The 27,232-nt window shown below is 41.8% G+C and overlaps 2 protein-coding genes across 4 annotated transcripts in view; both read right to left on the bottom strand.

Moving 5' to 3' along the window:
* Window positions 1-27,232, bottom strand: part of GNG12 (G protein subunit gamma 12) — a 124,388-nt gene that overhangs the window by 64,853 nt on the left and 32,303 nt on the right. For all 3 annotated transcript variants that reach the window (XM_081305675.1, XM_081305676.1, XM_081305674.1), the window contains exon 2: window positions 7,222-7,274. The gene's annotated coding sequence lies outside the window, so the exon portion shown is untranslated. The remainder of the gene's footprint in view (window positions 1-7,221; window positions 7,275-27,232) is intronic.
* LOC308656673 (ubiquitin carboxyl-terminal hydrolase isozyme L1-like) lies at window positions 15,202-16,155 on the bottom strand (the record flags this gene model as incomplete). Its single annotated transcript, XM_081307979.1, is given in 2 exon segments — window positions 15,202-16,101; window positions 16,103-16,155. Coding segments are annotated over 2 exon segments (657 nt in total). The 3' UTR covers window positions 15,202-15,497.

Here is a 27,232-nt window from a genome sequence, read left to right as displayed (position 1 = left end):
AAAATCCAATGGATTTGGACTGGAGAGGGAGGAAGGGAGGGAGAGGGAGAGAAGAGAGGGGAAGGAGGGAGAGTAAGCGCCCTCAGGCCTGGACAGGTTTCAAGCAAAGGATGAAGAACCACTCTCAGGCACTGGAGAGGAGTTTCTTGTACTGACTGGGTCAGGGGTTAAGGGTTAACAAATGCTAAAGTGGAAGTTTCCTCTGTAGCATCAGGATGAGACTGATGGGAAATTCCAAAGAAAGGGCTCAGACCATTACATGGAAATTTCTAAGAAGTCAACCTAGCTGGCTCTAGGACCCATAAGAAGGCTACAAACTGTCAGGACAGTGGAAAGAGAAGAGGATTCTGTGAGAAAGATTCCTAGGACCCAGGTGGGTGGGGTAAAGAGCTTTGACCTTCCCTGTCAGGCCCAGAGCAGGGGTCTGACCTGTGTCTCCCAGGTAGCTCCAGGGTGAAATGTGGGGGAGGCCACAAAGTCTGCATAAGACAGCAGAGGAGAAGGCTTCCTTCCCTCCCTTGCTGGGGGCTAAAGGAAGACAAACACCCTGTGCACCTGGATGTAGCCCCAGGCTCCTCAGAACAGGTGCTACCTGGAGGCCTGGGCTTGAGAGTAAAAGGACACCAAAAGAGGGCCTCTTGGAAACCAGATGCTGAGGAAGGAGAAGAGGCAATTCCCTGCTCTAGGAGGCCCAGAGAGAAAGGTCCAGCAGCAGGTGGTCCTGGAGAAAGCCAGAGTGAAAGCCAGGGGAGAAAGAGGTCCAGGTTCAGAAGGATGAGGGGCAGGCGTGACAGTGCAGTCAGGAAGGACCTGCATCCTCTCTCTCCCCCACCCCCTGAAGTCTGGTCCTGGATGGAAAGCAGCCTTCCCTCAGAATGAATACTGTTTATAGACCAGAGCACATCACAGGTTTCCAGAACAACACACGCGCAGGTGTGCTCACGGCAGGGGGTAGGGAGGAGTGACTTTAAGTTGCCTCAGGACTTTTCACTACCTAAAAGTAGCCTGGAAATGGGGAAAACACACCTGACTGAATAAAGCTGGAAGGAATAGAGGCAGACAAGAATCAAACTGGGGCTTAATTATGGCCCATGAGCATGTCTTACAGTGTACTGGTTAGAGTTTACCACGCTAAGCCTTGACTGTGTGCCATGTATCAGGCTGAGGACTGCACAGATATTACCTCATTCAGCATCCTTAACAACTCCATGTGACAGGTATTATGGTCCCTTTGACAGACATAGAAACTGTGGTTCAGAGAGGTTAGGCAACTTGCCCAGAGTCACACAGGTAGATAAGCAGAGGGATCAGAACATGTACTCAACCTTATCTGACATCTAATCCTGAATTTAGTGTTCTTCCAGACAAGCAGAATCCCGTAGAATGTCTGTGACTGAATCAAGCCAAGGAATTGAGTCCTGTTCATTCTTCTCCTCAGAAAAGAATGAGCTAGAAAACCAAAGAGCAGAGTTTGAGACCCACTGATCCTAGTGGTCTCCTCTAACACTGAGCTTCTATGATTCTATCACCTATGGGTGGGAAGGTGGGGAAAGGGGACCCTTAATAGTAGGCAGGGGTGAGAAGAAAAGAGTTAAGTATCCTGTATTCCCAGAGAAGCAGCTGGAAGGAGCTGGTTCCACCAGAGGGTAGTATAAAGGACCAGGTTCTCAGGATTAGAGCCCTGTATATAAATAAGTAGTTCAGATAATGCACATAGGATGCTTGGCAGAGTCTGGCATTAGGTAAATTGTAACTGTGACTGTGAAAAGTTTACATATGTCTGAACACCTCAACATATAATTTAATGTAACGTGCTCAGACACTGACATCACCGTGTCTGTTCCATCAGTCGCTGTGTTTATCGTGGACACTAAACTTCACTAGTGGAGCCAAGACCTGAGACGAATGCCTAAGACCAAGCCAGCCAAATTTAAAACAGCCAGAGAAAGTGGAGCAATAGAGCTTCAGCAGCAGGGGAGCGGAGTCCAAGGAAGAAATGATGGAAAGAAAGCCTGATTCCTTTCTGAAGTCAAAATGGCAAGCACATACATGCATAATTTTATAAATAATTATAGAAGGTTTGAAATACACAAAAACCCAATCACTGTCTCCAGGTTAAGAACGACCCCTGTAGATCTTCAGGCTACAGCCTGAGATCCTCAGACCGAGCTGCTTACCAGACCCTGCAGTGGGGCAGGCCGTCACTCATCCTGGGCACATGCTCACGGCTGATTTTCTGATCATGACATCAAACTTGAAACAGTCTTTCAACGCCACCAAGGCTGAACCTAATTTTCAACTTTTCAGGTTTAATGGATTCCAAATTAACAATTTCTGGTACATGGAAATTTTATCTGTTTGGCATTCTTTTTCTTTCCTTCTAGTAACAAAATCCCTCCTTTTTTTCCACAGGGAACCCCCTCTATGTGATGCTGGTGGGATCTGCCCTCTCATGGGACACAGGAACATGCCTGAATCAAAGAGATACTGGCCACACTGATTCAGACAGGCAACCATCAATCAAGATGACTCCTTGGTATTATTGTTATGACTATGGCAAAGAGTTGCTTTTCACTGGGGTTTAAAGCTATGAGAATGGTGGCTGCTGCTGACAGGTACCTCTGCCACTGTGATGAGGGACAGCAAGTATGAGAACACAGCTGATGAAGTTAAACAGAAGAGCAGGGGAGAGAGAACAGAATGGCCCGATTATATCTCTTGAGCCACTGAATAGTTGTGCCTAAAGCCAGGGCAGCATGAATACACCAGTCACCTAAGTCAAAAAACAAGCTTAAGCTGGAGTTTATCGATTGCAACCAAAATAATTCAAACTAATAAATCTGATCTAAAGGAAAATAAAGTCCTGAAGGAAATTCCCCTTCATAGATAGTCCTTTTGGAATTCTGGACATCTCTCTGAAAATAAACCTGACTTAATTAAAATTCCTTCTTCCTATGACATTACTGCAAAAAGTCCAGGCTAACCACATACCACCCTCTGCACCAACAGTTCATCTTAACAGTGCTGCCTCCAAGCAGATGCCACCTTCCGCAATGTATATGAAAGTCAGTCCTAGAGAAGAGACCTTGCAGTGGGCAATGGTAGCACAGTTTATAGCTGATTACCCTTAAAACACACTTGCAGTCAAGTCCCACAAGCTTCTCAAACTGCCCTCAAGAGGTACTGAACACGTCAGTGTAAGAAATGGCCTAGAGTTGTGGGGTCCAAAAACAAGGATACATATGGTGCAAAGGAAGAAGGTTGTACAGGTCAAAACACACAGAGGCAGTGTCAACTCTGCATGGAGAAGCCATTCTGCAGATGGCAACATAAGCTAGAAGAATCGGGAGTTGCGAGAAACAGAATGCCCAGAGTATTGTCAGGAAGGTTGTCTGTTATTCTTTTGGAATAAGGATAGTAAGTGAAATGTCAACCCAGGTGCCAAACCTGGACCACAGCCAAGTGCCAAGGTTTGGCATCAAGTGTGATGACAATCTGTGAAGTCTATCAGAAGCAGGACAGAGAAAGCAGGGATATGAATATATGAACTTGTTATTCTAATTGAAATTATAAGTTTTGTCCTGGGGTTAAGCAAGGCCAGTGGAGAAACATACAGCTGGCCTGGAAGTTTCTCCTACACTATACTTGGGTGTCACATCAATCGTCTCCACTGAGGGCAGGCCGAATTATTCTCCCTACTGTAGGGACTCTGTGTTACCCTTTGCACTATCATGTTTATGAGCACTCTGTAGAATCTCCTGGAGTCTTAAATCACAATTAACCTTGCTTCTTGTGAGTAATGAGTGTGCTTTTTCTCTCCTCCTAGCCACTATAAATTGCTAATTGTGTGAGTTCTCCTTTTGGTACTGACTGTGCAGAAGACCAGGGACAAGACTGGGACTTGCTACCAAATGAAGAGGCTCCCATCACATACTGGGACCTAATTTTATTTCTGACTTCATCCTACTTGTTTTTCCCCATACATTTCCTTCCTTATTTATTTTTCTGAATCCCATTACGTTATATGACTATTTAAAAGACACCTGAAAAATCTTTGGCAGAGGACAGGCACACAGTCTAGATCAATGGCAATCAAAATGTAAAACACACGTAGTCACAAACACGAGTGGAGGACAATTTCACAAACGCTATTATGGAGGTCATTAGAGGGAAGCTCCAACTGAGCAGTCTGAGGGTGGTGGGCCAGGTATATCCCTCAGCCAAACTGCCACGTCAGCAAACATCCTAGTCCTCTCCTCCTCTTCCTGCTGTCTGGCTTATCGCCTGCATGCTCCACCCTTGCTTGGGTAGCTGGGCACTCTCAGGTCCATCCCCAGGCATCCATACCTACCCTCTCTTCTGGGTTGCCCTCCCTTTCTTAAGTCCTCCACCAAATCAAAGGTCTCACACCTCTGTAGGACCTTGTACTTGCCTGTAAGTTGTCAATGACCGATACAAAAAAAAGCCCTTCCTTTCTCAGGAACCAGTACATTTTAACAAGGAATTTTGAAGAGTTAAAAAAACCACTGGAATAATTCACTAATGGTGAATACACTGTAAAAAATGGTATAGATGCAAGTGAACAGGGCAATTTGCCTGTATTATCTCAAGTAATCTATGTATAGCTGTTAGCCCAGTACCTGACATACTGTCAATGCTCAGTACACAGAAGAATAATTATTACTACTGCTGCTTTGACTATTAATCCCACCATTCCCTCCGTTACCACTCAACCACTCTGCCTATTCCTACACTTCCAGCATGCATGTAACTGTCTTTTTCATAATACTGGCTAGAGATCCACAATCAATTAATGCTATGTTAATTACATTTTATGGTTTATAAAGCATTTTATATACATTGTTCTTTTTGATCTTCCTAGTAATCATCAAGCTAAATATTATTCCCATTTTGTAGCTGGGGAAACTGGGAGGTTGATTTGTAAGCTCAGGGAGGTTGATTTGTAAGGTCCCAGAACCAGGCTCAAAGCCAGGTTTTGCATAAATTTCTTGTTCTCCCCATAACAAGTTGCCAACCGCACAGCATCACATCAGAATTATGTGAGGGCTTTAAGATTCCTGGGGTCCACTTAACGAATGTGGATGACCCAGAGGAAGGACTATGAGTCTATATATTTCAACAGGTGCCCCATGTGATTCTGATGAGCTGCTGGTCCATGGTGCTTCTGGCTGACTGTGTACCTGCTAGAGTCTCAGTTCTGTGCGAGGTACCACGAGGAAGACACACGTGACCTTCTTGAAGAACTAACAAAGCAACTGAGGAAGTAAGACTAGCCAAGGTAAAAGAAGAGTGAACCACTGATGATACAGCTCAGTTCTGAAGGAGGTCAGAGTGAATGAGATCACAGACGTCAGGAGTAAGACCGCATTACAGAGGAGGGAAGATTCTACGGGGCCTCACAAAATGGGAAGGATTTCTAAGTGGAGAAAGAATAATCAAAATGAGATGCCCTCAAGAGAGATGATGAACAGATTAGTCTGGCAAGAATAAAGGGACCGGTAGGAGGTGAGCAACAGAGTGGAGAAGCCAGAGAGAGGAGCCCAGGTTGGTGTGATGAATGGCAAGGAGAAAGGCAGGGATGGCTTCTGAGCACAGGAACATTTTAAAATATAAACTGAAGGACAACTGGTATGGCAGTACTATGCAGAATGAAGGGAGGCCTGAAGGGTAAACACCTGGATTGGGAGGATCACCTAGGAACCTGCTGAACTGACTGTGTGCCAGATGGCAAACGATAAGATGGGTTATAGGGTACTGACCACCAGAATGAGAAGGGATGGGCTGGGAGACAGGAGTCTAACCTGAGACCTCTCTCTGTCTATGCGCTTCTAAATTTTACAAAGCTGTTTTCATATGACACAGAAACATGATGGTAGGTGGCAAAAGTGACTACAGTTTTCTTCTCCTCCCTGCAACCAGGCTCCTTGCATTGTGATTCTGCAGCAACTCTCATCAAAAGGAGAGCCTATAGCTACAGCTATTGAATCCAGGCTAGAACAGACCTTGCTTCAGCAAACAGAAAGCCTCAGAAGCACTGCGGTGCCTGTTCTGAACCTCAGCCTCAAGATATATGTGCCTGTCTCTCAACACCCTGCCCAATCACCAACATGAGCAAACTAAGAGTATCGTGAAGGGCGATGAGGCAGGTGGTTTAGCCATTTTTATCACTTCAGCTGGGTTTCAGTGTGAATCCCAGAAACAAAGGCTGGCTGACCTGGACCTGACACAAGAGTTTCTAGCTGAAATCAGACAAATCACAACTGAGTCCAGCCCAAATCAATAACCAGCTACAGAATTAGGAGATACATAAATGACTGCTATTTTGAGTAAGTAAATTTTGGGGTGGTTTGTTATGCAACAAAAACTAACTCATACACACCATAGTAGTACAGCTGTATTATCAGGAACTGATGCCCCAAGAAGCCCCCAAAACTTCTCCACTTAAAAAGCACATTAATAGCCGGGCATGTTGGTGCATGTCTGTAATCACAGTGGCTCAGGAGGCTGAGGCAGGAGGATTGCAAGTTCAAAGTCAGCTTCAGCAAAAGTGAGGCGGTTAAGCAACCCAGTAAGACCCTGTCTCTAAATAAAATACAAAATGAGGTTGGGGATGTAATTCAGGGGTCAAGTACCTTGAGTTCAATCCCTGGTATCCCTCCCCACCGTTACTTTTCTAGCTCTAAAGGATGTTTTCTACCACTGCCAAACTTTTAACACAACAATCATATTTAGGTGAGATGACAGATGATAAAAAAAAAAAAAAAAAAGCAATAGGAGTACAGCCCTAATATCTATCTTGGAGCTTGTGAGCCAATTTTCATTACAACACACTGCAAGGAACTGTCTGAATTCCTTGGCTAAAGAAACACTTTATTGTTTTGGATACTGCTTGAAATAAGCAGACCATCAACAGACGCCTGGAAATAGTTTCATTACCAAAAGGAAAAAAAAGTCTTTATTTTAATGGCATTTGGCATACTCATGAATCTCTTTCCTGCCCATGTTCTTAGCAAAAGAACATGGGTTGCTGTTTAAGGCAAGAAAACATTGTAAATCATTTGGGAAAGAAAAAAAAAATGTGCAAATAAATAGACATCTAGTCATAGTACTGGTTGGGATCCTTCTAACTTAGAAGTGTGAATGTCATTTCAAAAATAATGTCATATGGTCACTTAGTTTTAATAATGAAAGAGAACTTACCAGTAAGAACTTGTGTGGTCCAACGTTTTCAGGTTTTTAATGGTAGGACGAATCTGAAATAGAATTAAACAAAACATTCCATAAGTCAGTCACACTTGGAAAGAGTGAGCTTTCAATCCCAAGTGACTGCCATGATTTTGAGTATTTATTCTTTTAGTTAAAGATTAACAAAGCTTTTTCTGGCTCCAAAATGGAATAGGGAGTGTTTTTTCGCCTACGTATTTCAACTTCCTAAACAGAGAACATTCTCTCATCTACTTCAGGGAGTGCTGGAAGTCTGAGGCCGTATAACTATAAATGGTAGTGTTTTCATCCAAACCCCTCCAAGTCAGTGAAATCCTTACTGCTGCTCTTGCCTTGGTCCCTCAGCTGCCTTTGGCTAAGACCAAGACATGGCTACCACTGTGGAACCAACCAACCAACTACTGGTCCACACCAGGCTTTCCAATGGTGGCCACCTGGATCATGTAAAAACACACAAGGTTGTGTCTTATTGGTAACAGTGAGCTTCAGGTAGTGCTGCTCAACAGAAATAGTAATGCCAGCCACATATACAATACGAAATGTTCCAGCTGCCACATTAAATAAAAGAAACAGGTGAAATTAATTTTAATAACATATTTAACACAGCTTAATTTATCCAGAATATTATCATTTCAACATATAATCAATATAAAAATTGAGATATTTTACATCTTTTTTTGAATAAATTTTACTGTGTATATTTCAGGTTTAGAACGTTTCATGTGATATAGATAGTAAGATGGTTAGTATTGTGAAGATGATTGACATATCTATTATCTCACATACTTCTTTTGTGACAAGAGTAGCAAAAAATCTTACTTAATAAAAGTCCCCAATACAATGGGATTTTGTCACCTGCAGTCCTCATGTTCTACATTACATCTCCAGACTTGCTCTTCCTGCATATCTGCTACCTTATGCATATCTGCTACATCTCCCCACATCCTCCCCTGCCTCTATTTTGCATACCAAATCTTTAAGAACCAGTCCATCTTGACTGAGGCTGGCCACTCAGGCTAGTAGCTCCACACTAGACAGCATAGGTTTAGGGAATATGTTCTTGGCCTTCAGGTACTGGGCAAGGTTCCAAAGCAAGTCCAGCACACATGGAGATTTTATTCACCTGTTTTCCTTCTTCTAGTAATCCATCATTACCCCATTTTATGGTGTCATTTTAATAAAAATCATAAAGCAGTGACAGCAAATACTTATACAGCACTCCTACATGTCAGGGCCTGTTCTTGTTCCTGTTACCTCAGTTAATCCTCACAAAAACTTATGAAGTACATCATCATTCCCATTTTGTGCTGAGGAAACTGAGGCACACAGAGATTAAGTCCCTTACCCGAGGTTATAAGGTGGTAACAGAGTCTCCCTCTAGAGCATACTCATAGCCACTATGCACTCAATTAAATTTGAACAGCTCAAAATAAGATCATTACTTTCGGTTTTAATTATAACCATCAACTGATCCAAAGTCTGCTCTCATGATAACACGGTTAGATAACAGCAGTGACAGTAGATGGAAGAGGTACTGGCTGTGCTGGCAAATTAAATTAAAAACCAACCTGGAGTGGGAGCATGAAAACCACAGGTAGGCCTGGGGTCAGACAGATTGTGAGAGATGAGGGGGCCTGTTTGGATGACTAGGGTAGAAGGAGGGAGCGAAAGGTATGCTCTCTAGAAACACTTGTCTTTGTGGCCTGTCAGAGGGAAGGGCCTATACCTTTCATTAGACTCTCCAAGGGGTCTGAAAAATAGCAACCCTGGCATCAGTCTCAGCAGTTCAGACAGAAGAATCAAGTAGACAAGAAAACACATCCTGTGTGCTAGGCGCTGTGTCCCATGCTTATAGTTTCAGTGACTCAGAAGATTGAAACAGCAGGATTCCAAGTTCAACTCAGAGAGATCCTGTCTCAAAATAAAAAGGGCTGGGGTGTAACTCAGTGTGTCCCTGGGTTCAATTCTCAGTACATAAAACAAAAAAAGCAAAGATATCCTCTTTCACCTTATTAATCCACAGGCCTCCCTCAACCCCCAAAATCAAACTCAGTGAGCAAACTCAGATCCACACAGGCACTCCATGCCTAAATCATACTGGAAGGATGTTGGTCAATTGATCAGTGATTGATGCTGCAGAATCACAGGCCATGAGCTCAGCATGCTGCAGAATATTGCCACCCAGCTCACACAGTGAGCAATGAACCTGATGAAAACCCCTCCATGGCCTCCTCTGGGCTTTATAGTCCAATCCAAGCTCCTCAACCTGTCTAAAAAAGTTCCCATGACCTCGTGCCTGCCCCACATTGAAGCGCTCCTCACGGGCATCTTAGCCACCTAGAATTATTAACAGGGTTCTAAATGCCCCCCACCCCCCATCCTCCTCGGTGTCTTTGAGGATTCTGTTCTTTCTGTCAAATGTCCTTTCCCTATAGCATCAGGTTACCTTCATGCTTTGGTTCAAAAGTTACCACCCCTGGGAAGCCTTGTGAACTACCCAGTTGGCCTAGGGACAACCTTGTGGTAACGGAAGCAAGTAGTATTCATTCAGTTCAGTTGACAGTTGTGTGGTACTACTGCTGATAACAATAAAAGCTGGTCTTTATGGAGCTATGTCTAAGCTTTACAAACTCCTTTAATCCTTTCAGAAATCCTATGAAGTAGATTTTATTGCTCCATTTAGCAGGTGAGCAAACTGAGGTACAGAAGTTAATTCAGTAGCCTACAGTCATAGGCTTGTAAGTGGCAGGGCCAGATCATGAGCCAAGACAGTTTGGTTCAGAGCCTGTACTCTTCATAGCTATATTGTACTTGCCATCAACTAGGTTCCACAGCATCTATACTACTCGCCCTCATGCTTCCTGTTATTTCAAGTAATTCCTATGTTTCAGTTTTTCATGTACTGGTTTCTCTGCTCACTTATTTATAGAATCCCTGATGGTTGAGAATCATTCTTTTAACTCACCTTTGTCTCTCCAAGACCTAGCAAAGTGTTTAGTGTATAGTAGATGCTCAATAAAGGTGCACACAGGGAAACACTGGAACAGCACGGGAAGGATGGGAGACAGGGCTACAAACTGGGCTGAATAAAAACACACCAGGGGGGCTGGCATTGTGGCTCAGTGGTAGCACGCTCACCTAGCAAGTGTGAGGCCCTGGGTTTGATCCTCAGCATCACATACAAACAAATAAAGATATTGTGTCCAACTACAACAAAAAGACAATAAAAAAATAAAAGATTAAAGATGCATATTCTTTAAAAAAAAAAAACAAAAACATCAGGGTAAAGAGCCTCTGAATGTGAACTTTAACAAACAAGTTTTAACCTCATCTTTTAAACGCAGCCATTGCCAAGGAGATAATCACCCAGTAATGAAGGGAAAAGAAGTAACCCAAAGCTTGTCAGACTTGATCATGTCTTCACTGAGTTCATCATCAGCTCATTCTACTTTGCATGGAGATCTTAAGTAATAGCATGCCAATGGTTCTGGCTGGTCAGAGTGGAAGAACGCCAGAAAAGACACATATTGAAAAATCTCCTTTGGCTGCCTGGACATGGCTTGGACATCTCTGCCCTAATATTCTATGGTATGTTTCTTTCCATTACTTTCTAAATTCCTCTTGGATGACTATGAAAAGTGACCTTGTAGGAGGACACTCTTCTCTTTCTCTAAATAGTGGAAAAGACAAAAGTTTCAAGATCTGGGACAGATGAAGACCTTCAGAGAGAGAGAAGAGCACCTTCTAGCTCACATCAGAGATTGTATACCAAGGCTGTGGCCAAGTCCACCTCTCACAGATACATAAAATCAGTCATAACATTCACCATTCCATGGCCTCCAGAATATAAGATACCATGCATCCAGACTATAAGATATCCCTGCGCTAGTTTCTTGTATACATGGATATCAGCATCATCTTGTCATTAACAATCAAATTCTAAATCTATAGTTTGACTCTAGCTAGCTCATCTCCTTCCCTGATGGTAATAAATAACAACATTAATTTGCTAGTATTGAGAGCTTTACTGAATGCAAATAACGTGCTGTGCACAGTGTAGATGTTGGAGATACAACAGTGAATAAGGTTAAAAAATTGGTTTTCTTTTTGCTCAAGCAACTGGGTCAATGATGACTTCACTTGCTCAAGGAGAGAAACAGGTTGAGTGAGGAAGAAAATCTAGAATTCTGATTTGACCTGGTTAACTCTGAGACATCCAAGGGGAGATGACCAGGAAGCACTAAGAAGTCTAGAACTGTACTGTCCAATAGAGACTAGTACATATGGTTATTTAAATTTAAATTGAGTACAATTAAAAACTCACTTCCTCATTTATATGAGCCACATTTCAAGTGGTCAAGTAGCCACCGAAGAGGCTTCTATGTGGAGTGACATAGGTTTTTTTCCATCATTGTAAAAGTTCTACTAATCAGGGCTTATCTATAACATACATGACAACCTTTTGGATTCCTTTATTACTATAAAGTTTACTGAACTATAAAATTGGAGCCCTGGAAGATCTTAGTTTACATGGCAATTGGATTCTGATTTGCCTGAACATATTTGTTTCAAATCTAACTTAAATTCTCAAGGACAATAGACACTGTGGGCAGAAGTGGCATGAACACTGAATCTACAGGCCTTGCTTCTAGCTTGTCTTCTCTACCAGGACAAGTAATTTAATTTATGTGTGCTTCCATTTCCCCACCAACAAAGTCAAGAGTGACCCTGAATGGACTCTGTGGAGATGGATGCTGTAGAATGTTTCCAACTCTGGAGATACCTCCACTGTCAGGTCTATTTGTTTTCACACGTAAATTCTGATATAATGTTATTTCAAATGGCAAAACAGATGTAAAAGGGGTTTTGATGCACATAAAGAACCCTACTGTAGTAATAAATGATATATGCTCCACCAAGGTGAGATCAAGCTGAAAAAAAAAAAAAAAGAAAAAGAAAAACCAACCTTATACTTAAGTCTATCAGAGAAATCTATTATTAGCTGTTGGCAAGTATAATGACTTTATAAAGCAATGCTATACGTGTCAAAGAGACACAAATTAAGTCCTGAGCTCCAAAGCTAAAAGACAGCAGGAAGCAAAATGCTGACATTTTTCCCTGTTGTGCAAAGGCTCTGTCCCAGGGCGGCACACCCGAGAGGGGGAACTGGCCTACTTTCACCAAGTGGAAACCACCCCGTAGCTCCTGGCTGGAAGAGCTGGTCTGGGCTGTTCCTCAGGACTCTTCTACCTGGTCAGGATTCTTAATGCACAGACCAAAATTCTGTTCTTAATTGAGGATCTGGCAGTGTATGTTCTCAACTAATGTGTGGATGAGTTGAAGAGTAGGGAAGGAATTCTGATAATGCCAAATTCAGTGTGAAATCTTAAAAAAAAAACACGCACACATATATTTCCATTTTTTTACACTTTAAGAGACTATATTAAAAGTCAAGAGTAAACAATATATTATTACACTCAACTTATCTTTTCCCCCATGTTTCTACTCAAAGGGCAGTAGCACTTTTAAAAGTATGGCAAGCTTCTTTGGAATTTACTTGTATTCCCACCATGTTAGTGCTGATATCTATTTTTGCCTATTACTTTTGATAGACATATGTGTTTTTATGTGACTCTGTCTGCAGATTATATGCCACTGGTAATAAACCTAGTACAGGTTTTGCAGGTGGATTGTTCTAGGGTGAATATTGAATCCTCAGCTAACAAGCTGCTCTTGGGCAACTGAACTCTAAGCCTCAATTTTCTAAAGTGTAAAATGGACTAGTAATACTTTATATATTAGTTGCTATAAAGATTAAAAAGAAAAAAGTCAGCATGTACTGCCAAACTCCATGAATGATGGCTACTATTTTTCTTATTTCACTTTAAATTTTAAATGTTTTTGTATGTATTTCTACACCTATTCAAAGTCTTTCATGTTGAAAAGCCACAATTTACTAAATCACCCTCCTAATGCTGAATATTTAAGTTACTTCTAGTTATTATAAATACAATCACACTGGGCTTTAGCTGTTTCATTCCTTTCTCTTATTTTTCTAGCTCCCTTGAATTCTTAGCAGTAGAATTACTTTTTTTTTTTTTTTGCTTTTTTCAAAGGGGTTTTTACTAATAATAATATCAACAAAATAATGAACAGTTCCTAAGATCTTGATATTTTATACATAAAATGGTATTGTTAAGGTGACGTCTATCTTGCTTTTCTAAGATAATTAGTATAAATATTTTTCATGTTATTTATTCATAGTTTGTTACCTTGAAAAATAATGTTTATATTTTTTGCTCATTCATGGACTAGAGTCTTGATATTATAAATTTGAATGACTTCTTTATAGTCCATGATCATCCACAATTAATGTGTATTTGCTACAAATGCATTCCTCAAACTTTTGCAATTTTTATATAAACATCTTTTAATTTATATGCTATTTAATAAATAATATGCAATTGCCACATTTTATTTAAACCTCATGAGCTATGGCATTGCTTACTGGCAAACCATTTGGCTTTTGATTTGCTTCTCAAAGTCCATTTACATCCACTTTGACTTTCATAGCAAGCCTTGTGAGGGAGCTGGGGAGTATGACAATGCTCAATGAACATCAGAGGAAACTGGGATACAGACCAGTCTGATGTCTTGGGCAGGGTCCCTGAATGCTGGATTTGGCCAAGACCATCTTTGGAGTCTCTTTTTCTTGAACCATAGGATTCTTGTGAAAGGAAGCTTGTGAGGTCAAATGATTTTGTGCAAAATGGATTATTATTCAGAGTACCAATTCTATAGCATTTCTTATTGGAAATGCCTTTACACAAAGCATCAGAGAACCAACAGGTTCGCTGCTCTGAAGGCTCAAGAAAAGTTAGAATTTAGTAAATCTACAAAAATGATGGCTTACATAATGAACCACCCTTATGCACCTTTTTAAGCAAGCAAAATAATTTAAATACCTTCAGACCTAAATTAAATTTTCCTTTATTATTTAAAAAAAAATCTGGATGAAAGCCATGTCTTCTCCCAAGGATTCCCTCATCCTTAGGCTCAGTGAAACCATTCTTCTCCTGAATTTATACTTTTCTACTTTTTACCTTTTATCACAGATATTTCAGAATATGTTGTATTTCTTAAGTAGATGATAAGTACCCAAGACACCCTTTTTATTTGTAGTTGTATTTTTTAAATTATCAAGCACCCTACACCAATTCAGCATTGGAGGGGAGAGGGAGGAGAGTTTTATATAGTTAAGAGCCATTTAAAGAAAAAGCAGAGTCTGGTTAAAATAAAAGCATTGAAAGCACTGTGGTATAAGTTGTCTTAACTGTGTGCTCTTTGCAATATCACTCCATTTTTTGGCAAGCACCTCATCATGACACAGTTCTGGTGCATTCTTAGGCCAGAAGTCTGCATTAGCTAAACCACGCAACCTGTATTAAAGAACATCCAAATGTTTCCAACCTTGAAAAATCTTTAAAATTCTGCAGAAATATCTGTTTATGCTTTTATTTGCAAGTTCCAATATAACTCATTCCTCAAGAATCCAGTCTTGGTCAGCATCTGGAAAAAACTCATAAAAAATTGGAATAGCTGTTTCCTAATATTAGGAAAATTCACAGGAAGTAATTAATGTTAACTAAGGAGAAAGAAAAATAATCTGGATCAAATTATAAAACAAAGACATCTAAAATTCATAATTTAATACAGTACAGTCCGTGAGCCATCAGATCTTCAGAACTGAGGGGAAGATTACATATCTTATTGAAATATTTGTCACTATAGAATTTTGTTATTTCTGTGTATGTGGTGCTGGAGATTGAATCCTGGTCCTTGTATTTGCTAGGCAAGCATTCCACCATTGAGCTACATTTTTAGCCCTTTTATTTTTTATTTTTTTTATTTTTTTTTTTAGTTTCTCATCAGCAGAAAAGTTTTATTTCTTTTAAGGACAAACAATTAAACCGGATCCAAGGCCTTAACTTAGACACAAACCAAAGTTGCCATTGAAAGCATTAAGCTATTAAGGAACAAGACACACAGTGGGGAGACGCTTCGCCTCTGAAGCTCACACCAACTTGGCTCAAGATCTCCGCTAGTGCTCAGGTGTGGTGGAGGGAGGAGCGAGCGTGTGGAAGGAGACAGCCGTGTTTCACAAGGACTGAAGCACTGAAGACTGCTTGGCAGGGAGGTATTTTCACGATGGATGGAGGAGGGGAGAACAGCCAGGTGCCTCCCACGGGGCACTAGGCTGCCTTGCAGGGGGCCACCGCAGAGAAGCGCACTTCTCCCTGCTCGCGCTCAGTGAACTCTCTGCAGACCTTGGCAGCGTCCTGAAGCAGGGAGCCCTCAGAGCTGGTACCATGGTTCACTGGAAACGGCATTCGCCCATCAAGTTCATAGAGGTGGCCATCCACGTTGTTGAACAGAATAAAATGAAAATTCACTCTGTCATCTACCCGACATTGGCCTTCCTGTGCCACAGCATCATGGGCTGCCTGAATGGCCTCATTCTTTTCAAAGCATTTTGCTCTGTCTTCAGGGGACATCTTCTCCGTTTCAGAAAGAAACTGTTTCAGGACTGATCCATCCTCAAATTCCAGCTTGTCTTGATTATTAGCCACTGCATGTATCAGTCCGATTGTACCACAGGAGTTCCCAATGGTCTGCTTCATGAAGTACACTTTAGGGCTAACTTCTTGCCCCTTCAATTCTTCAATCTGTTTTTTCCTGAAGTTCTCATGCTGGGCAGTGAGGGGAAACAGCAGCAGCAGCGCGCAGGCAGGTGCTGGCACCGAGCCTAGAGCATCCTCCTCCAACCCCAGTATGTCAACGAAACGCCACTGGCCGGGCCAGCACTTTGTTCAGCATCTCAGGGTTAATCTCCATCGGTTTGAGCTGCATCTTCGCTTACAGCGGGAAAAAAGCACAACCCAGGGAAGAAAAACAGCCTTTAGCCCTTTTATTTTATGACAATGGTTCATTAGGTTATAGAGGCTGATCTCCAATTTGCTATCCTCTTGTCTCAGCCTCCCAAGGAGCCTGGTTAGAAATAATTTTATTCCATGTATATACAAATATACATAACATTGATGCCCCACCTACAAAATACACTCTTAGGTCCTACACTTTCCCACTGATGTTTATGTAACCCTTATCTGTTGAGCTGGCCATTTCAAGTATTTTCATAAAGTTCCCAATGCCTTACAGGACAAGCTAAGACCTAACTACTCTGGATGGTGGTCCCTGAATGGAGAGGGCTGAGTCTTTTGAGAAAAATCTAGTGTGTTTTGTATCTCAAGAAGAACTGGATGAACAGTGACCAATAGCCACAAGGCAAGATTACAAGGCAAGACCAAAGCAAACCGTAGAAGAAGGAGGTTTGTGGCTTGTTGGTTTTCTTCCACCACCCTGCTCCATTATCTACTATGTGCCTGGTAGAGTAGATGGTGCTGGGGGATACACAGAGAACAATATAATGCCCCTCTAATGCCCCTCTTCCTCAAGAAGACTACAATAAGTCATACAGATAACTAACATCTAGTGGCATATAATCTCACAGCAGTAAGCACAAGGAGTGTGAGAATACAGAGGACACCTCACCTATATGTGGGATGATCATGGAAGGCTTCTATGAGGAAGCAATATCAACACTAAAACGTGAACAGGATTAACAGAGAAGAGGAAAAGGGTCTCTATGCACCCTGAGGGCTGCAAGGAGCGTAGAGTGTGGGGGAAAAGTTCCCGATGGGAGACAGGCCTTACCATAGGAAGTAACAGTCAGGCAAAGCCTAAGCAGGTAACTTTATAGTGAGAACCATGGGACCAATGGGAAGAATCCAGAATTGACAAGAGGGAAGAGTCAGAGTCTTTTTAGGTAAGAGGCCTCCTGAGGGCAAGAAAACATGCTGCTTCACAGTTATAACCTCAAGGAAGACAATGCTGGTCCCAAGTCCACAGAAAAACCAATAAGCTACCCAACCCAGCAGATGGGAACAGTGAGCGCACCTCATCACAAATGCAGGAGGAGAGGGAGTTATCTCCATTTATAGGTAAGTTGCTCATTTGAGAAGACAGTACAATATTCCTTTCTGCTAAATGAACCTGATTCTGAACTGGGAACCAATTCATCTTAGCTTGCCTGGGATTTTTCCAGTTTTAGCACTGAAAGTCCCCCATCCCAGGAATCCCCTCCAGTGTCATATCAGCCAAAATGGCTGGTTATCTAACTCTGAGTTTGTAAAGTGCAAGAAGTGGGCAATAAGATGTGTGATCTAGGTATTTGTGTAGGAACTGGGGTGTTAAGTGTGACCCCCACAATGCTCAACCTAGGCTCACCTGGACCCTTTGAGCTATGGAATCCTCTGGAACAGCTTGGAGGCCTCTCTGGGACTTCACCATTATCTGCAGTAATCCATACTGAATAATACTTGCAAAGCATCAGACTAACTGAAGGCCTAGTAATTACTATCTCTCATACTCAAGAATTACATAGTTAATGCCTTTAGAAAACATCAATTAGCCAGAGGAGTGTTGTCATTAACTGAGAGTTAACCAAATCTCTTTCAACTTTAGCTTCTGACATTGAAAAATTTTCCTAAAATAAATTAGTCTACTTAGATATAGAAAGCAAATGTACTTTCATATATCTTGGTTAACTAGGGATCTTATAATGCTTCACTCGCTGCAATGGCTTAGAGTCTTACTTTCAAGAGTTATAAAAATTTTAAAAGGCAACAAGAACACATTACAGTTTCCAATCAATAGTCACAAAAGGATAACACTTTATGACAATATTTGACAGGCAGAAGGTGGCTGATAAATCTTCATCAAATAAGTGGTAGTGGAAAACTGAGACACACAGAATCACAGAAGAGAATATGAGTGGGACTGTGGATAAGACACAGGCTGGACTGGATGGAGTGTTCCTTCAGGGCTGTGGACTAAGGCAATGGAACTCAGCTGCTGCTCACAGTCCTTGTTTGAAAAAAGGAAGCAAGAGCTTCAAGAATTAATTCTCCTTTCCTACAACAGGGATAATGACTGGAGGCAACGTGGCTTTCAGTCAGCAGAAGATCCAGGAAGACTTCAAGCTGATCTGTGCCAACGGCCTACCAGTCATCCTTGACTCCAAAAGCACCCCAGGAAGCTGAGCCAAGGTCATCCAGGCCTCATGCTGTTTGGCGAGAATCACAGGATGGATGAACACATGAGCCTTAGGATCTTTCTCTGACAAAAAGCAATCATATCCAACACATTTTGTTAGTTCTTGGTGAAAAAGTATTTTTGAAATCCAACCACACTTGAATAGAGCTACTTAAGAAAAATCTAAAATTATAAGAAAACAGGGCTGTATTTTTATTAGCTTCAAAAATGGGGGAAAATCTGAGAAATATTTAGCAGTATTTCCCACTGGTAATATATGTCATAGTTATGTTTTCCTCTAAAACTTCCAGTTTTATTGGTGTATTCTGGGTAACAGATTTTGCTATCTGTTCAAAATAATCATTTTGCCCATGTGGCTTAGTCCTCTAATCACATCCCTTTTTTTCATGACACACTTTCCATCAGACACCAAGATAGAGTCATCACAGAAATATTCAGGTCATTTCCAGAACACAGAGTGAGGCCGCATGAGCAGGGCAGGATGCAGCAGAGGGCACTGTCCCATCCAGGCCAGGAAAACAAGCCATGGAAGGTTTTGTTTTCACTCGGCCAGATCTCTTCCTCTGACAGGGAAGAGCCGACCTCCCGGGTGAGGCAGTGAGCAATGTCCGCCAGGATCCATGTTCACATGAGAAGCAGGTGGGCTGAAAAACATCCCACCCTGATCTGGGTTCTCTGACTCGACTGAAGGTTTAGTCTTCAACTACAGCCACAAAAACATGGTGGAACACTGACTGTTTTTTTTGTTTTCGTTTTTTTTTTTTTTTTGGTTGGTCACTGAAAACAATCAAAGGAGTAAGAAAGATACAGCAATTCCAAGGCTTTGTTCATGTTTTCCTCCTATATCATAATTAAGAGATCCACAGCTTATTAACATTAACAGAGAACCCAGCTGTGTTCAATATGACCTCAAGGCCAAAATTCAACAGGAGGAGAACTGCACACCAGTACCACCCACCTGTTCCTGCACCTACCTGTGCTTCCTGGGGAAAGTGTCGATTGTACCATTAGACGTTCTCATGGGCCTTCCCATTTTACATACATTTTGAATTACGTAGAAATCTGTGGACCATGCTTTGGGGGAGTATACAAGCATATTTTTACTGTACCAGAAAAGAACAACAAAAATCCAGAGCTAAAAACAAAATAAAAACTGTCACCCATCATATATTGGGAGGGGATTTAAAGGTGGCTGGGGCAATCAACATTCTGTGAAACTAGCCACTTCCATGCTCAACCCTTCTCTTAGGGGTCTCCTATTTCTCATTTGTTTGTGTATCAGTGTTGACAACTTGATTATAAGGGCCTCTGATTGCATGGGCTATACTTTATTTATGTATTGTTTTCCTTCCTATAAAAATTAGCTCTTTGAACACCAGAGGTTTTCAATAAATGGGTTGGGGGTAGCCCTAGATGTGCTTATTTTATTTCTAATTATCTATAACTAAAATGTTCACAGTGGCTTAGGAGAAAGGTAACAGAACAGTTAGTTCTGAAATTAGGCTACATGACTGGGGATGTTGCTCAGTAGTAGAGCACTTGCCTAGCATTCATGAGGCACTACAAATAAATAATAAAATTAACAGAAATATAGCTGCTATCTATCTTCTATTGTCAGAGCTGGCTTTCATTCCTGTGAATGTGTCTCTCTCAGTTCCAGGAAGAGCTGTGGATGCTGATGATATCAGACAGTCTTTCTTAACCTTTTAAGACTCTGTATGATAACCATAAAAACTTTATCCCTACCCAGATTCTGGTACACCCTTGTCTTGCCTTCTTGGGAAACTAATCTGCATTCTCAGGCTTCTTTGCTCAACACTCTCTTCTCCCCCACATCTGATGACTCTCCAATCTCTGTCTCTAGTCCCAGTCTTCTCTTTGAACTCCAGATCTGACTGACTTGTAATTCATCCCTTATCAGGCCTCTCAAATATAACAATGGACACACCCAAATGCTCATCATCTCCCCAAGCTGCTCCTCTCCTGGGCTCCCCAGCAGAGGGATACCACAAGGCTCTGCCCTTCCAAGCCCAACTTCTCATTGCATCTTTGTTTCACTTTTCACCAATTCCACATCCAGTCAATCAATCTATCAGCAAATCCTGTCAGCCCTGTGTCCAAAATACCTCCTGAATCCAACCATGTCTCAACATGGCCTCTGCTCCCTGCTGGTCTGAGCCGCAGCACCTCTTGCCTAGATGCAACAGAAGGCCCCTAGATTCTGGGCTGCCTTCTGGCTCACTGCCTTAGGATGACTCCACGAAGCAGGGGAAGGTCAGTCATTTACTTTACTCCCCTGCTCAGAACTCCAGTTCCGTTAGCACACCACTGAAGCCTACCCCAGGGCCCACAGGCCCCCATAGGAACTGGCTCCACTCACTCTACGTAGCCATACTGACCCCCAATTCTCTGCCTCAGGGCCTTGACACGTGTTCTTTCTCCTGCTTGAACTCTTACCACAGATACAGAGGCCTGCCAACTCCCAGCCTCCCTGCCTACAGGCTTGGGGTCTAGTCGCCCCTCTTCAGAACGGCCCTACTCTGTACTCCCTTGCCCTGCTTTGCTCTTCTTCACAGCACTTAGCACTTCCTGGCACTCTATTTTCTATGTATTGAGTGAAGAGGCCTCCCCTTCACTGGAATGTAAACTCCACGAGAAAAGGACGTTGTTTGCTCCCTGCTGTGCCCCCAGTGCCTAAGGCAAGTCTGACACAGACTAGGCATTCAATATTTTTTTTTCTATTTCTGAATGAATGCATATTCTTAACTGGCCAGAAATATTTTGTTGAACTTGATTTTCTGTTGTTTGTATTATGAAAATAAATATTTCCTCTTCTCCCAAGTGAATTGTAAAATAATGTGTGATTTTAAAAATACACACACTTCCCCTGTAGTCTGTCATCTGTCCTCTCCAAAACACCCCACTGTGCCCTATGCCACCCCCTGCCTTGAAAATCAATGGTGTGATGGTTGAATGCATAGAAAACTGTGATTGTACCTAAATTTTTGCTAAGCATCTGGCACTTTCTGTGGTTTTTCTTTTACTAAAAACTTCAAGCTTTGTTACCCTTAAAAAAATACTCACAGAACCAAGCCAAGAAGGTCCTGTCTGCCTTATATATGTAATGGTGGAGTTTCTTTCAGTTATTTCTGAATATAGCTGGCTCAGAGTTCAATGCCGAGTGGTCAGGCTACACTACTTTTGTTGCATGATTCCACGCAACAAGAGCACAGAAAGTACTGTTTTAAGAAAACTCCTCAGAGAGGACACAGAAGTGTTTATAAATCCGTCCTGCCAGGATTCTCCAATACATTGGGTTTTCTGGCTACTTGGCCAATATGGGTGCTTTTCAGAGGAGTAGTGTTTTCCTTCATGAATGATCCCCATTTATCATGATGCATTCAGTGGCAGTGTTAGCCTCAAGAGGCAGCCATCTTCCCAGTCTTCTGCCTTCTTTCCTGGGACACAATGAATGTCAACCCACAAGACTACCATCTCTTCTCCATGAATTTCGCCTTTCCTGTGCTTGGCTTCTTAGCAAGCCTCAGCATCAGAGAGTTCAGTCAACTGGTTATTGTCTACTGTCTCCTTTCTCCTTTTCTTAAAACATAATCTTTCTGCAGCTATCTTATAAGCAAGACTTTGGAATTCTTGCAGAAAAACAAGATATTCTTAGTCATGAATTTTTGAGAAATAATTCAGACATAGTACAGTTCAAGAATCTGGTCAAATTCTAACATCAGAGAGAACACAAATAGAAAACACTGATGAGTATCAGTTCTGCCCTTTGACCTCCTCAATTAAAACAAAATGCAATAAATCATATGCAACTTGATGAACTTTTACTTACACATGTAACTATTCCTTTAGAGCTTAAAAGTTTCTATGTGACATGGAATTCTATTTAATCGTTTAGGAATTTAAGCTGTTGGGTGGTTTGTACAAAAGAGAAAAATGGTAGATATGGATTATGAAGGAAGCATTTTGTTATCCAAGTCAAAAGCTCTCCCCAAAACACTTTCATTTCTTTCTTTAAATCACAAATCTGGATTCCTATAATGTGTGTGTAATTTAACTCTGGACTGCAGTCTTTGTATCCTTCTCGGCTGTGGAATGGTTTCCTTTCTTCTTCCATTTTCTGAACACCGAACATGGCAGAGCCACCAACACTGGTGACATTCTGAACATCCCCAAATTCCTGCACTCTTCTGCAAAGCTTCCCTGCCAGCCCTCCAGCCTGCCCCCTCCTCTAGCCTCCCCAAACACTGTTTTACATTTTTTTTTCTCTTCACTCAGCTTGGCTGAGGAAGTATTTTGTTAGCAGTCCTTTGGCTGGTTTCAGCATACAGTTTTTGGCATTAGTCAGGGTTGGAGCATTTCAGAGGCCCAGCACTAACCCAAGAAAATATTTCCCTATTTGACTTTCACTCCTCTATTCTTTTGCCATCTCCAAAAGGGGGGCGGAGCAGACAAAACTCCCATACACCACAGACAGACACACAGCCACAAAAACATTTCTACTCAGCTTAAAGCTAACAGAATCCAAAAACCTAGTCCCTTATTACAGATATCAAAATCTTACAAGTAAATTATACCTGATGAACTTTAATGTTTTGACTTTCTCTTTTACTCCTGATTTGTGTGAAAATGTGAGAACACTACGACTGGCCATCCAGCAGACAGTCCTCAACACTGCCCTGCTAATAGTCCAGGTTTGCTGGAGTGAGCTGAGAACTCAGGAAGGGTGGAGCCCTACCCAAGGAGGCCCAGGGGCAATGTATGGAGGATACTGGGAAAAGGTTTCGTTTCCTCACTGAAGACAGGGGCACGGTGACAGGAGCCTCCTGTGTTCTCCACATTGAAGCTGGGTCATAAGGCACACAACTGTGAAAGTCATAGGTGACCACAAGAAAGCAAGTCTAAAATTTAACAACTTAACACAACCAAGAGGGTGGATAGAAAGGGTAAGAAGAGCATAGGTCTTCAATGGCAAATAGCAGAAGTGTTTCCTCTTCCAGAGTTTCTGAAGATGTGGAGAAAACCCTTAGGGTTACAATTCATCTGCTTTGCTTTTCTGTTATTTATAGGCTTCATAAATAGGAGGGGACAAAAGATGGGCTTACGCCTTCTTAATTTGGTCTCCTCTGACTTACAAGTAGAAAATTTTGCTTAGTAAACATTTGGCTAATGGAGAAAATATAAGTTACTCTTTTTTAATTAAAAAATATTAGTATAGGCTGGGGATGTGGCTCAAGTGGTTGTGCGCTTGCTTGGCATGCGTGCGGCCCGGGTTCGATCCTCAGCACCACATACAAACAAAGATGTTGTGTCCGCCAAAAACTAAAAAAAATAAATATTAAAAAAAACACCCAGCCTCAGGCATTTAAAAAAATATCAGTACATGATAATTATAATTATTTACCCTTGAAGTTTTTTATATTTATCACAGGCCCAAGGTCTTCCTCAATCCAGAGTTGTCACTCTACCCATTCATATCTAACCACTCTTCCACAAATCAAGAAAAAAACAATTTTTTTTTCCCTGCTAACAACCAACTGTTGGTACATTGTCCTGTGCTGGGTTCTGTACTTGGCACTGGGGATACAAACAGCCTAGAGGACAAAAATACTATATCCAAATTAGAGATAAAGAGACTGAGGATCGGAGGATTTAAACATTTTTTCCCTCAAACAAAAGTCTACAGCAGAGTTAGAATTCAAAACTAGAACCATCTGAATTCATGAACCTGTGCTTTTAACTACACAGAGCAACTTCAAACACTATCCATCATTTTTTCCACCTAATTCAGAAATAATAAAATCTGTATTGCTTTCTAATAGTCTACAATTCTGACTGCCCCTAACTTCACCATCTGCAGTAAGGTAGCTACCATGTGTCATTTCTGGACATGTAATGCCCCTAGAACGTAGGCCTACTTTTACCCAGAAATCTGACCAACTGTGCCTATGGGGCAGCAGAGCCACCATGACAACCTTCATGCCCACAGCTTCATCTTGCATCTACTGGCTGCTGTATGCACCCAGGGACTTTTCTACCTTGCTCACCAGAGCCTGTACACTCCCGGCATATTGCAAGTCCTCCATGCACTACATGTCTTCTTTTTTTCCTCAATACTGAGAAATGAACCTAAGGGCATTCTACCCCTGAGTTCCATCAACAGCCTTTTAAAATTTTCTTTCTTTCTTTTTTTCTGAGATGGTCTTGCTTAGTTGCCCAGGCTGGCCTCAAACTTGCAATCCTCCTGCCTCAGGCTCCTGAGTATCTGGGATTATAGGTGTGCACCACCATGCCCACTCCTACATACATATCTGCTGACTAAATGTGTGAAGCAAAATAAGCCAAAGAATAAGATGCTGTCTCAGGAAATCCTGAATGCCAGCTCTTGAAACTCTTAATTTAATGAGTTGATGTCACTTCAAAGACCTTGGCAGAGAGTCCCATTCCAGAAGGTGTTTAGTAACTTGCTGACTAAGCTCTCTGTACACAATGCTTATAGCAAATATGCTCCTAACTGAGAAACCCTGGAAACAACCCAAATGTCTAGTATTTGGATGAAAAGTTAAGCCAATGACCACTTAAGAGTGCAGGGGTTTATTTTATGGCCATCACAAGAGAAGGATGAGAACTGTGAGACCCAGGAAAAGGGCAACACAAACAAGGTTACATGTAGAGACACACCAACAGAGAGGATGACAAATTGATCCCCTCTACGCAAAAAATTGCACACGGAAATCAGCATTAGAATGTGCACATGGGCTAGACTATTACTTGTCATAAGCGTTCAATAAGTGTCCAGAACTTAATAAGACATTGACAACTGGCTCTTCTTTCTACTGTTTTGTTTCTGCAGCTTCTGTATTAGTAATATTGTGAACTTTTAAAAAACGCATGTTCACAATTTAACATGCGACCAAGTTTGAAAAAACACCTTCTTCGTACACGTCATGAACATGAATGCTTCTTGACAAAAGATGTCCATTTATTTGCCAAGCTAAATATATAAATTATTCTCAGAATCTGAAGGTCACAATCAGTGAATGCTGAGGGCATGTGGAAAGCCTGGTATATGACTCCCACTTCAGATTCAGATGGCCTGGCCTATGCTCCACAGGGACAGCATTCCATGCTGAAACTGGCACACTCAGGAAGCTTTCTGCCTGAAACCTGCATTTCTACATCCCCCTTTGGCTAACTCTGATTGTTCCAGTATTTCTGAACTTGGGTGTACCTCTCAAGTAATAGTAACAATAATGGGTACCACTTGCTGATATTTACCACATGCTGGTCATGTCTGTAAGCACTTCCCTATGAATCCCAATTCAATCTTGTTTTGTAGAATAATTCCAAATATCGAGTATATGGCACACAGTAGGCACTCAATAAATTTATCTTTGCTAGAAGCATTATACTTCAGTTCATGTAAATGTCATGTCCACACTACAAGGGAGATGTTGATGTTATAATTACCAGCATCTTATAGATGGGGAACAGAGAGGTAAGGGCAATTGCTTGCCGTAAGCTAACCTTTTATGAAGGTGGAGAGAAATGAGTTAGTTAGCTTCCTGAATTAGTTAGCCCACTGAATTTCAAATCCTAGCTCATGCTCACCTGGAATATTATACCTTTCTAAGTTAAAAACCAGTGGATAAAATACAAAAAGTCAGGCTTACCAGAGTATGTTCTAAAAGTACTTTTCTACTCAGACCTACCCCATCCTGCCATGAAGACCCAAGATTCTGAAAGGTAGAGACTCCACCTCTTTACTGCAGAGGAAGGAGGAAGCACTCCCCTAAAATGTCCCCATAAGTACAGACAAGTCCTGTCACGCCTTACTAACTTCACCTCTTCCAATAAGAACCCCTAGACATCCCCCCACAAAACACACACATACACACTAGCCAACTTCCATTTACCTTTCTTTACCTTAAACTCTCATGGAAAGAAAGAGACTCCTAGGGTTGGGGTTGTGGCTCAGTGGAAAAGCACTTGTCCAGAACATGTGAAACACTGGGTTCAACCCCAGCACTGCATACAAATAAATAAAATAAAGGTACTGTGTCAATCTACAACTAAAAAATACAAAAACAAGAAAAAGAAGAGAAAGACTTCCTTGGGTGACAAGTACCGAAGGTTTATGGTAAGGATACAGATGACAATTAGGGCCCTGCCCAGATCAAAAATGCAGCCAAGAACTGAGAAGCCAAGGTGGCACTAGGACTGCAGTCTGCTCTCCAGCCTGCAGCAGGAGCCTGGATCCCACACTGATGATGACCCAGCCTTCCTTTCTCTGCTTTTACTAATGTCTGTCTTAGGTTTCCCTCTTCTTGGAGTTTCTCCTCCCTGGGTTCTTGCCTGGTGACCTCTTTGTGACTGTGAGCACTTGCTCACTCTCTGCACCCTGGCTGTTTTTCACCTTCATATAAAGAGGTCATAGTTGAAATCCATATATAGAATCTGACTGAACACATGGTGCCAGGGCTTTAACCTGGGCTGAGCCAATTCAGGGCAGACCAGGCTGCTTGTCAGCTTATGGCTCCCTTGGAGTCAAGGGCTCTTCTTGACCCAATCAGCCTTGGCAAAGGAAGAAAAGCAAGGATAGAAGAAATCATACTAGTTAGGGGTAGGGCCACAGTTCTTCCTGAACAGTGCAAGGTTGCTTCCCGCAGCAGAAAACAAACCTTTCTAGAAGCCTCTTCTAAAAAAGCCAAAACTCAGTTTCTCCTCTACTGTCACTGAACAATCAACCTAGAAGACTACTGCAGGCAAAAATGTACACGGGTTTCCCTCACACCCC

This window comes from Spermophilus citellus (assembly GCF_964194105.1).
Source record: "Spermophilus citellus genome assembly, chromosome: 9".
Lineage (NCBI taxonomy): Eukaryota > Metazoa > Chordata > Mammalia > Rodentia > Sciuridae > Spermophilus > Spermophilus citellus.
The sequence above is the reverse complement of the archived record's forward strand: the minus strand, read 5'-3'. Positions and strand labels throughout refer to the sequence as shown.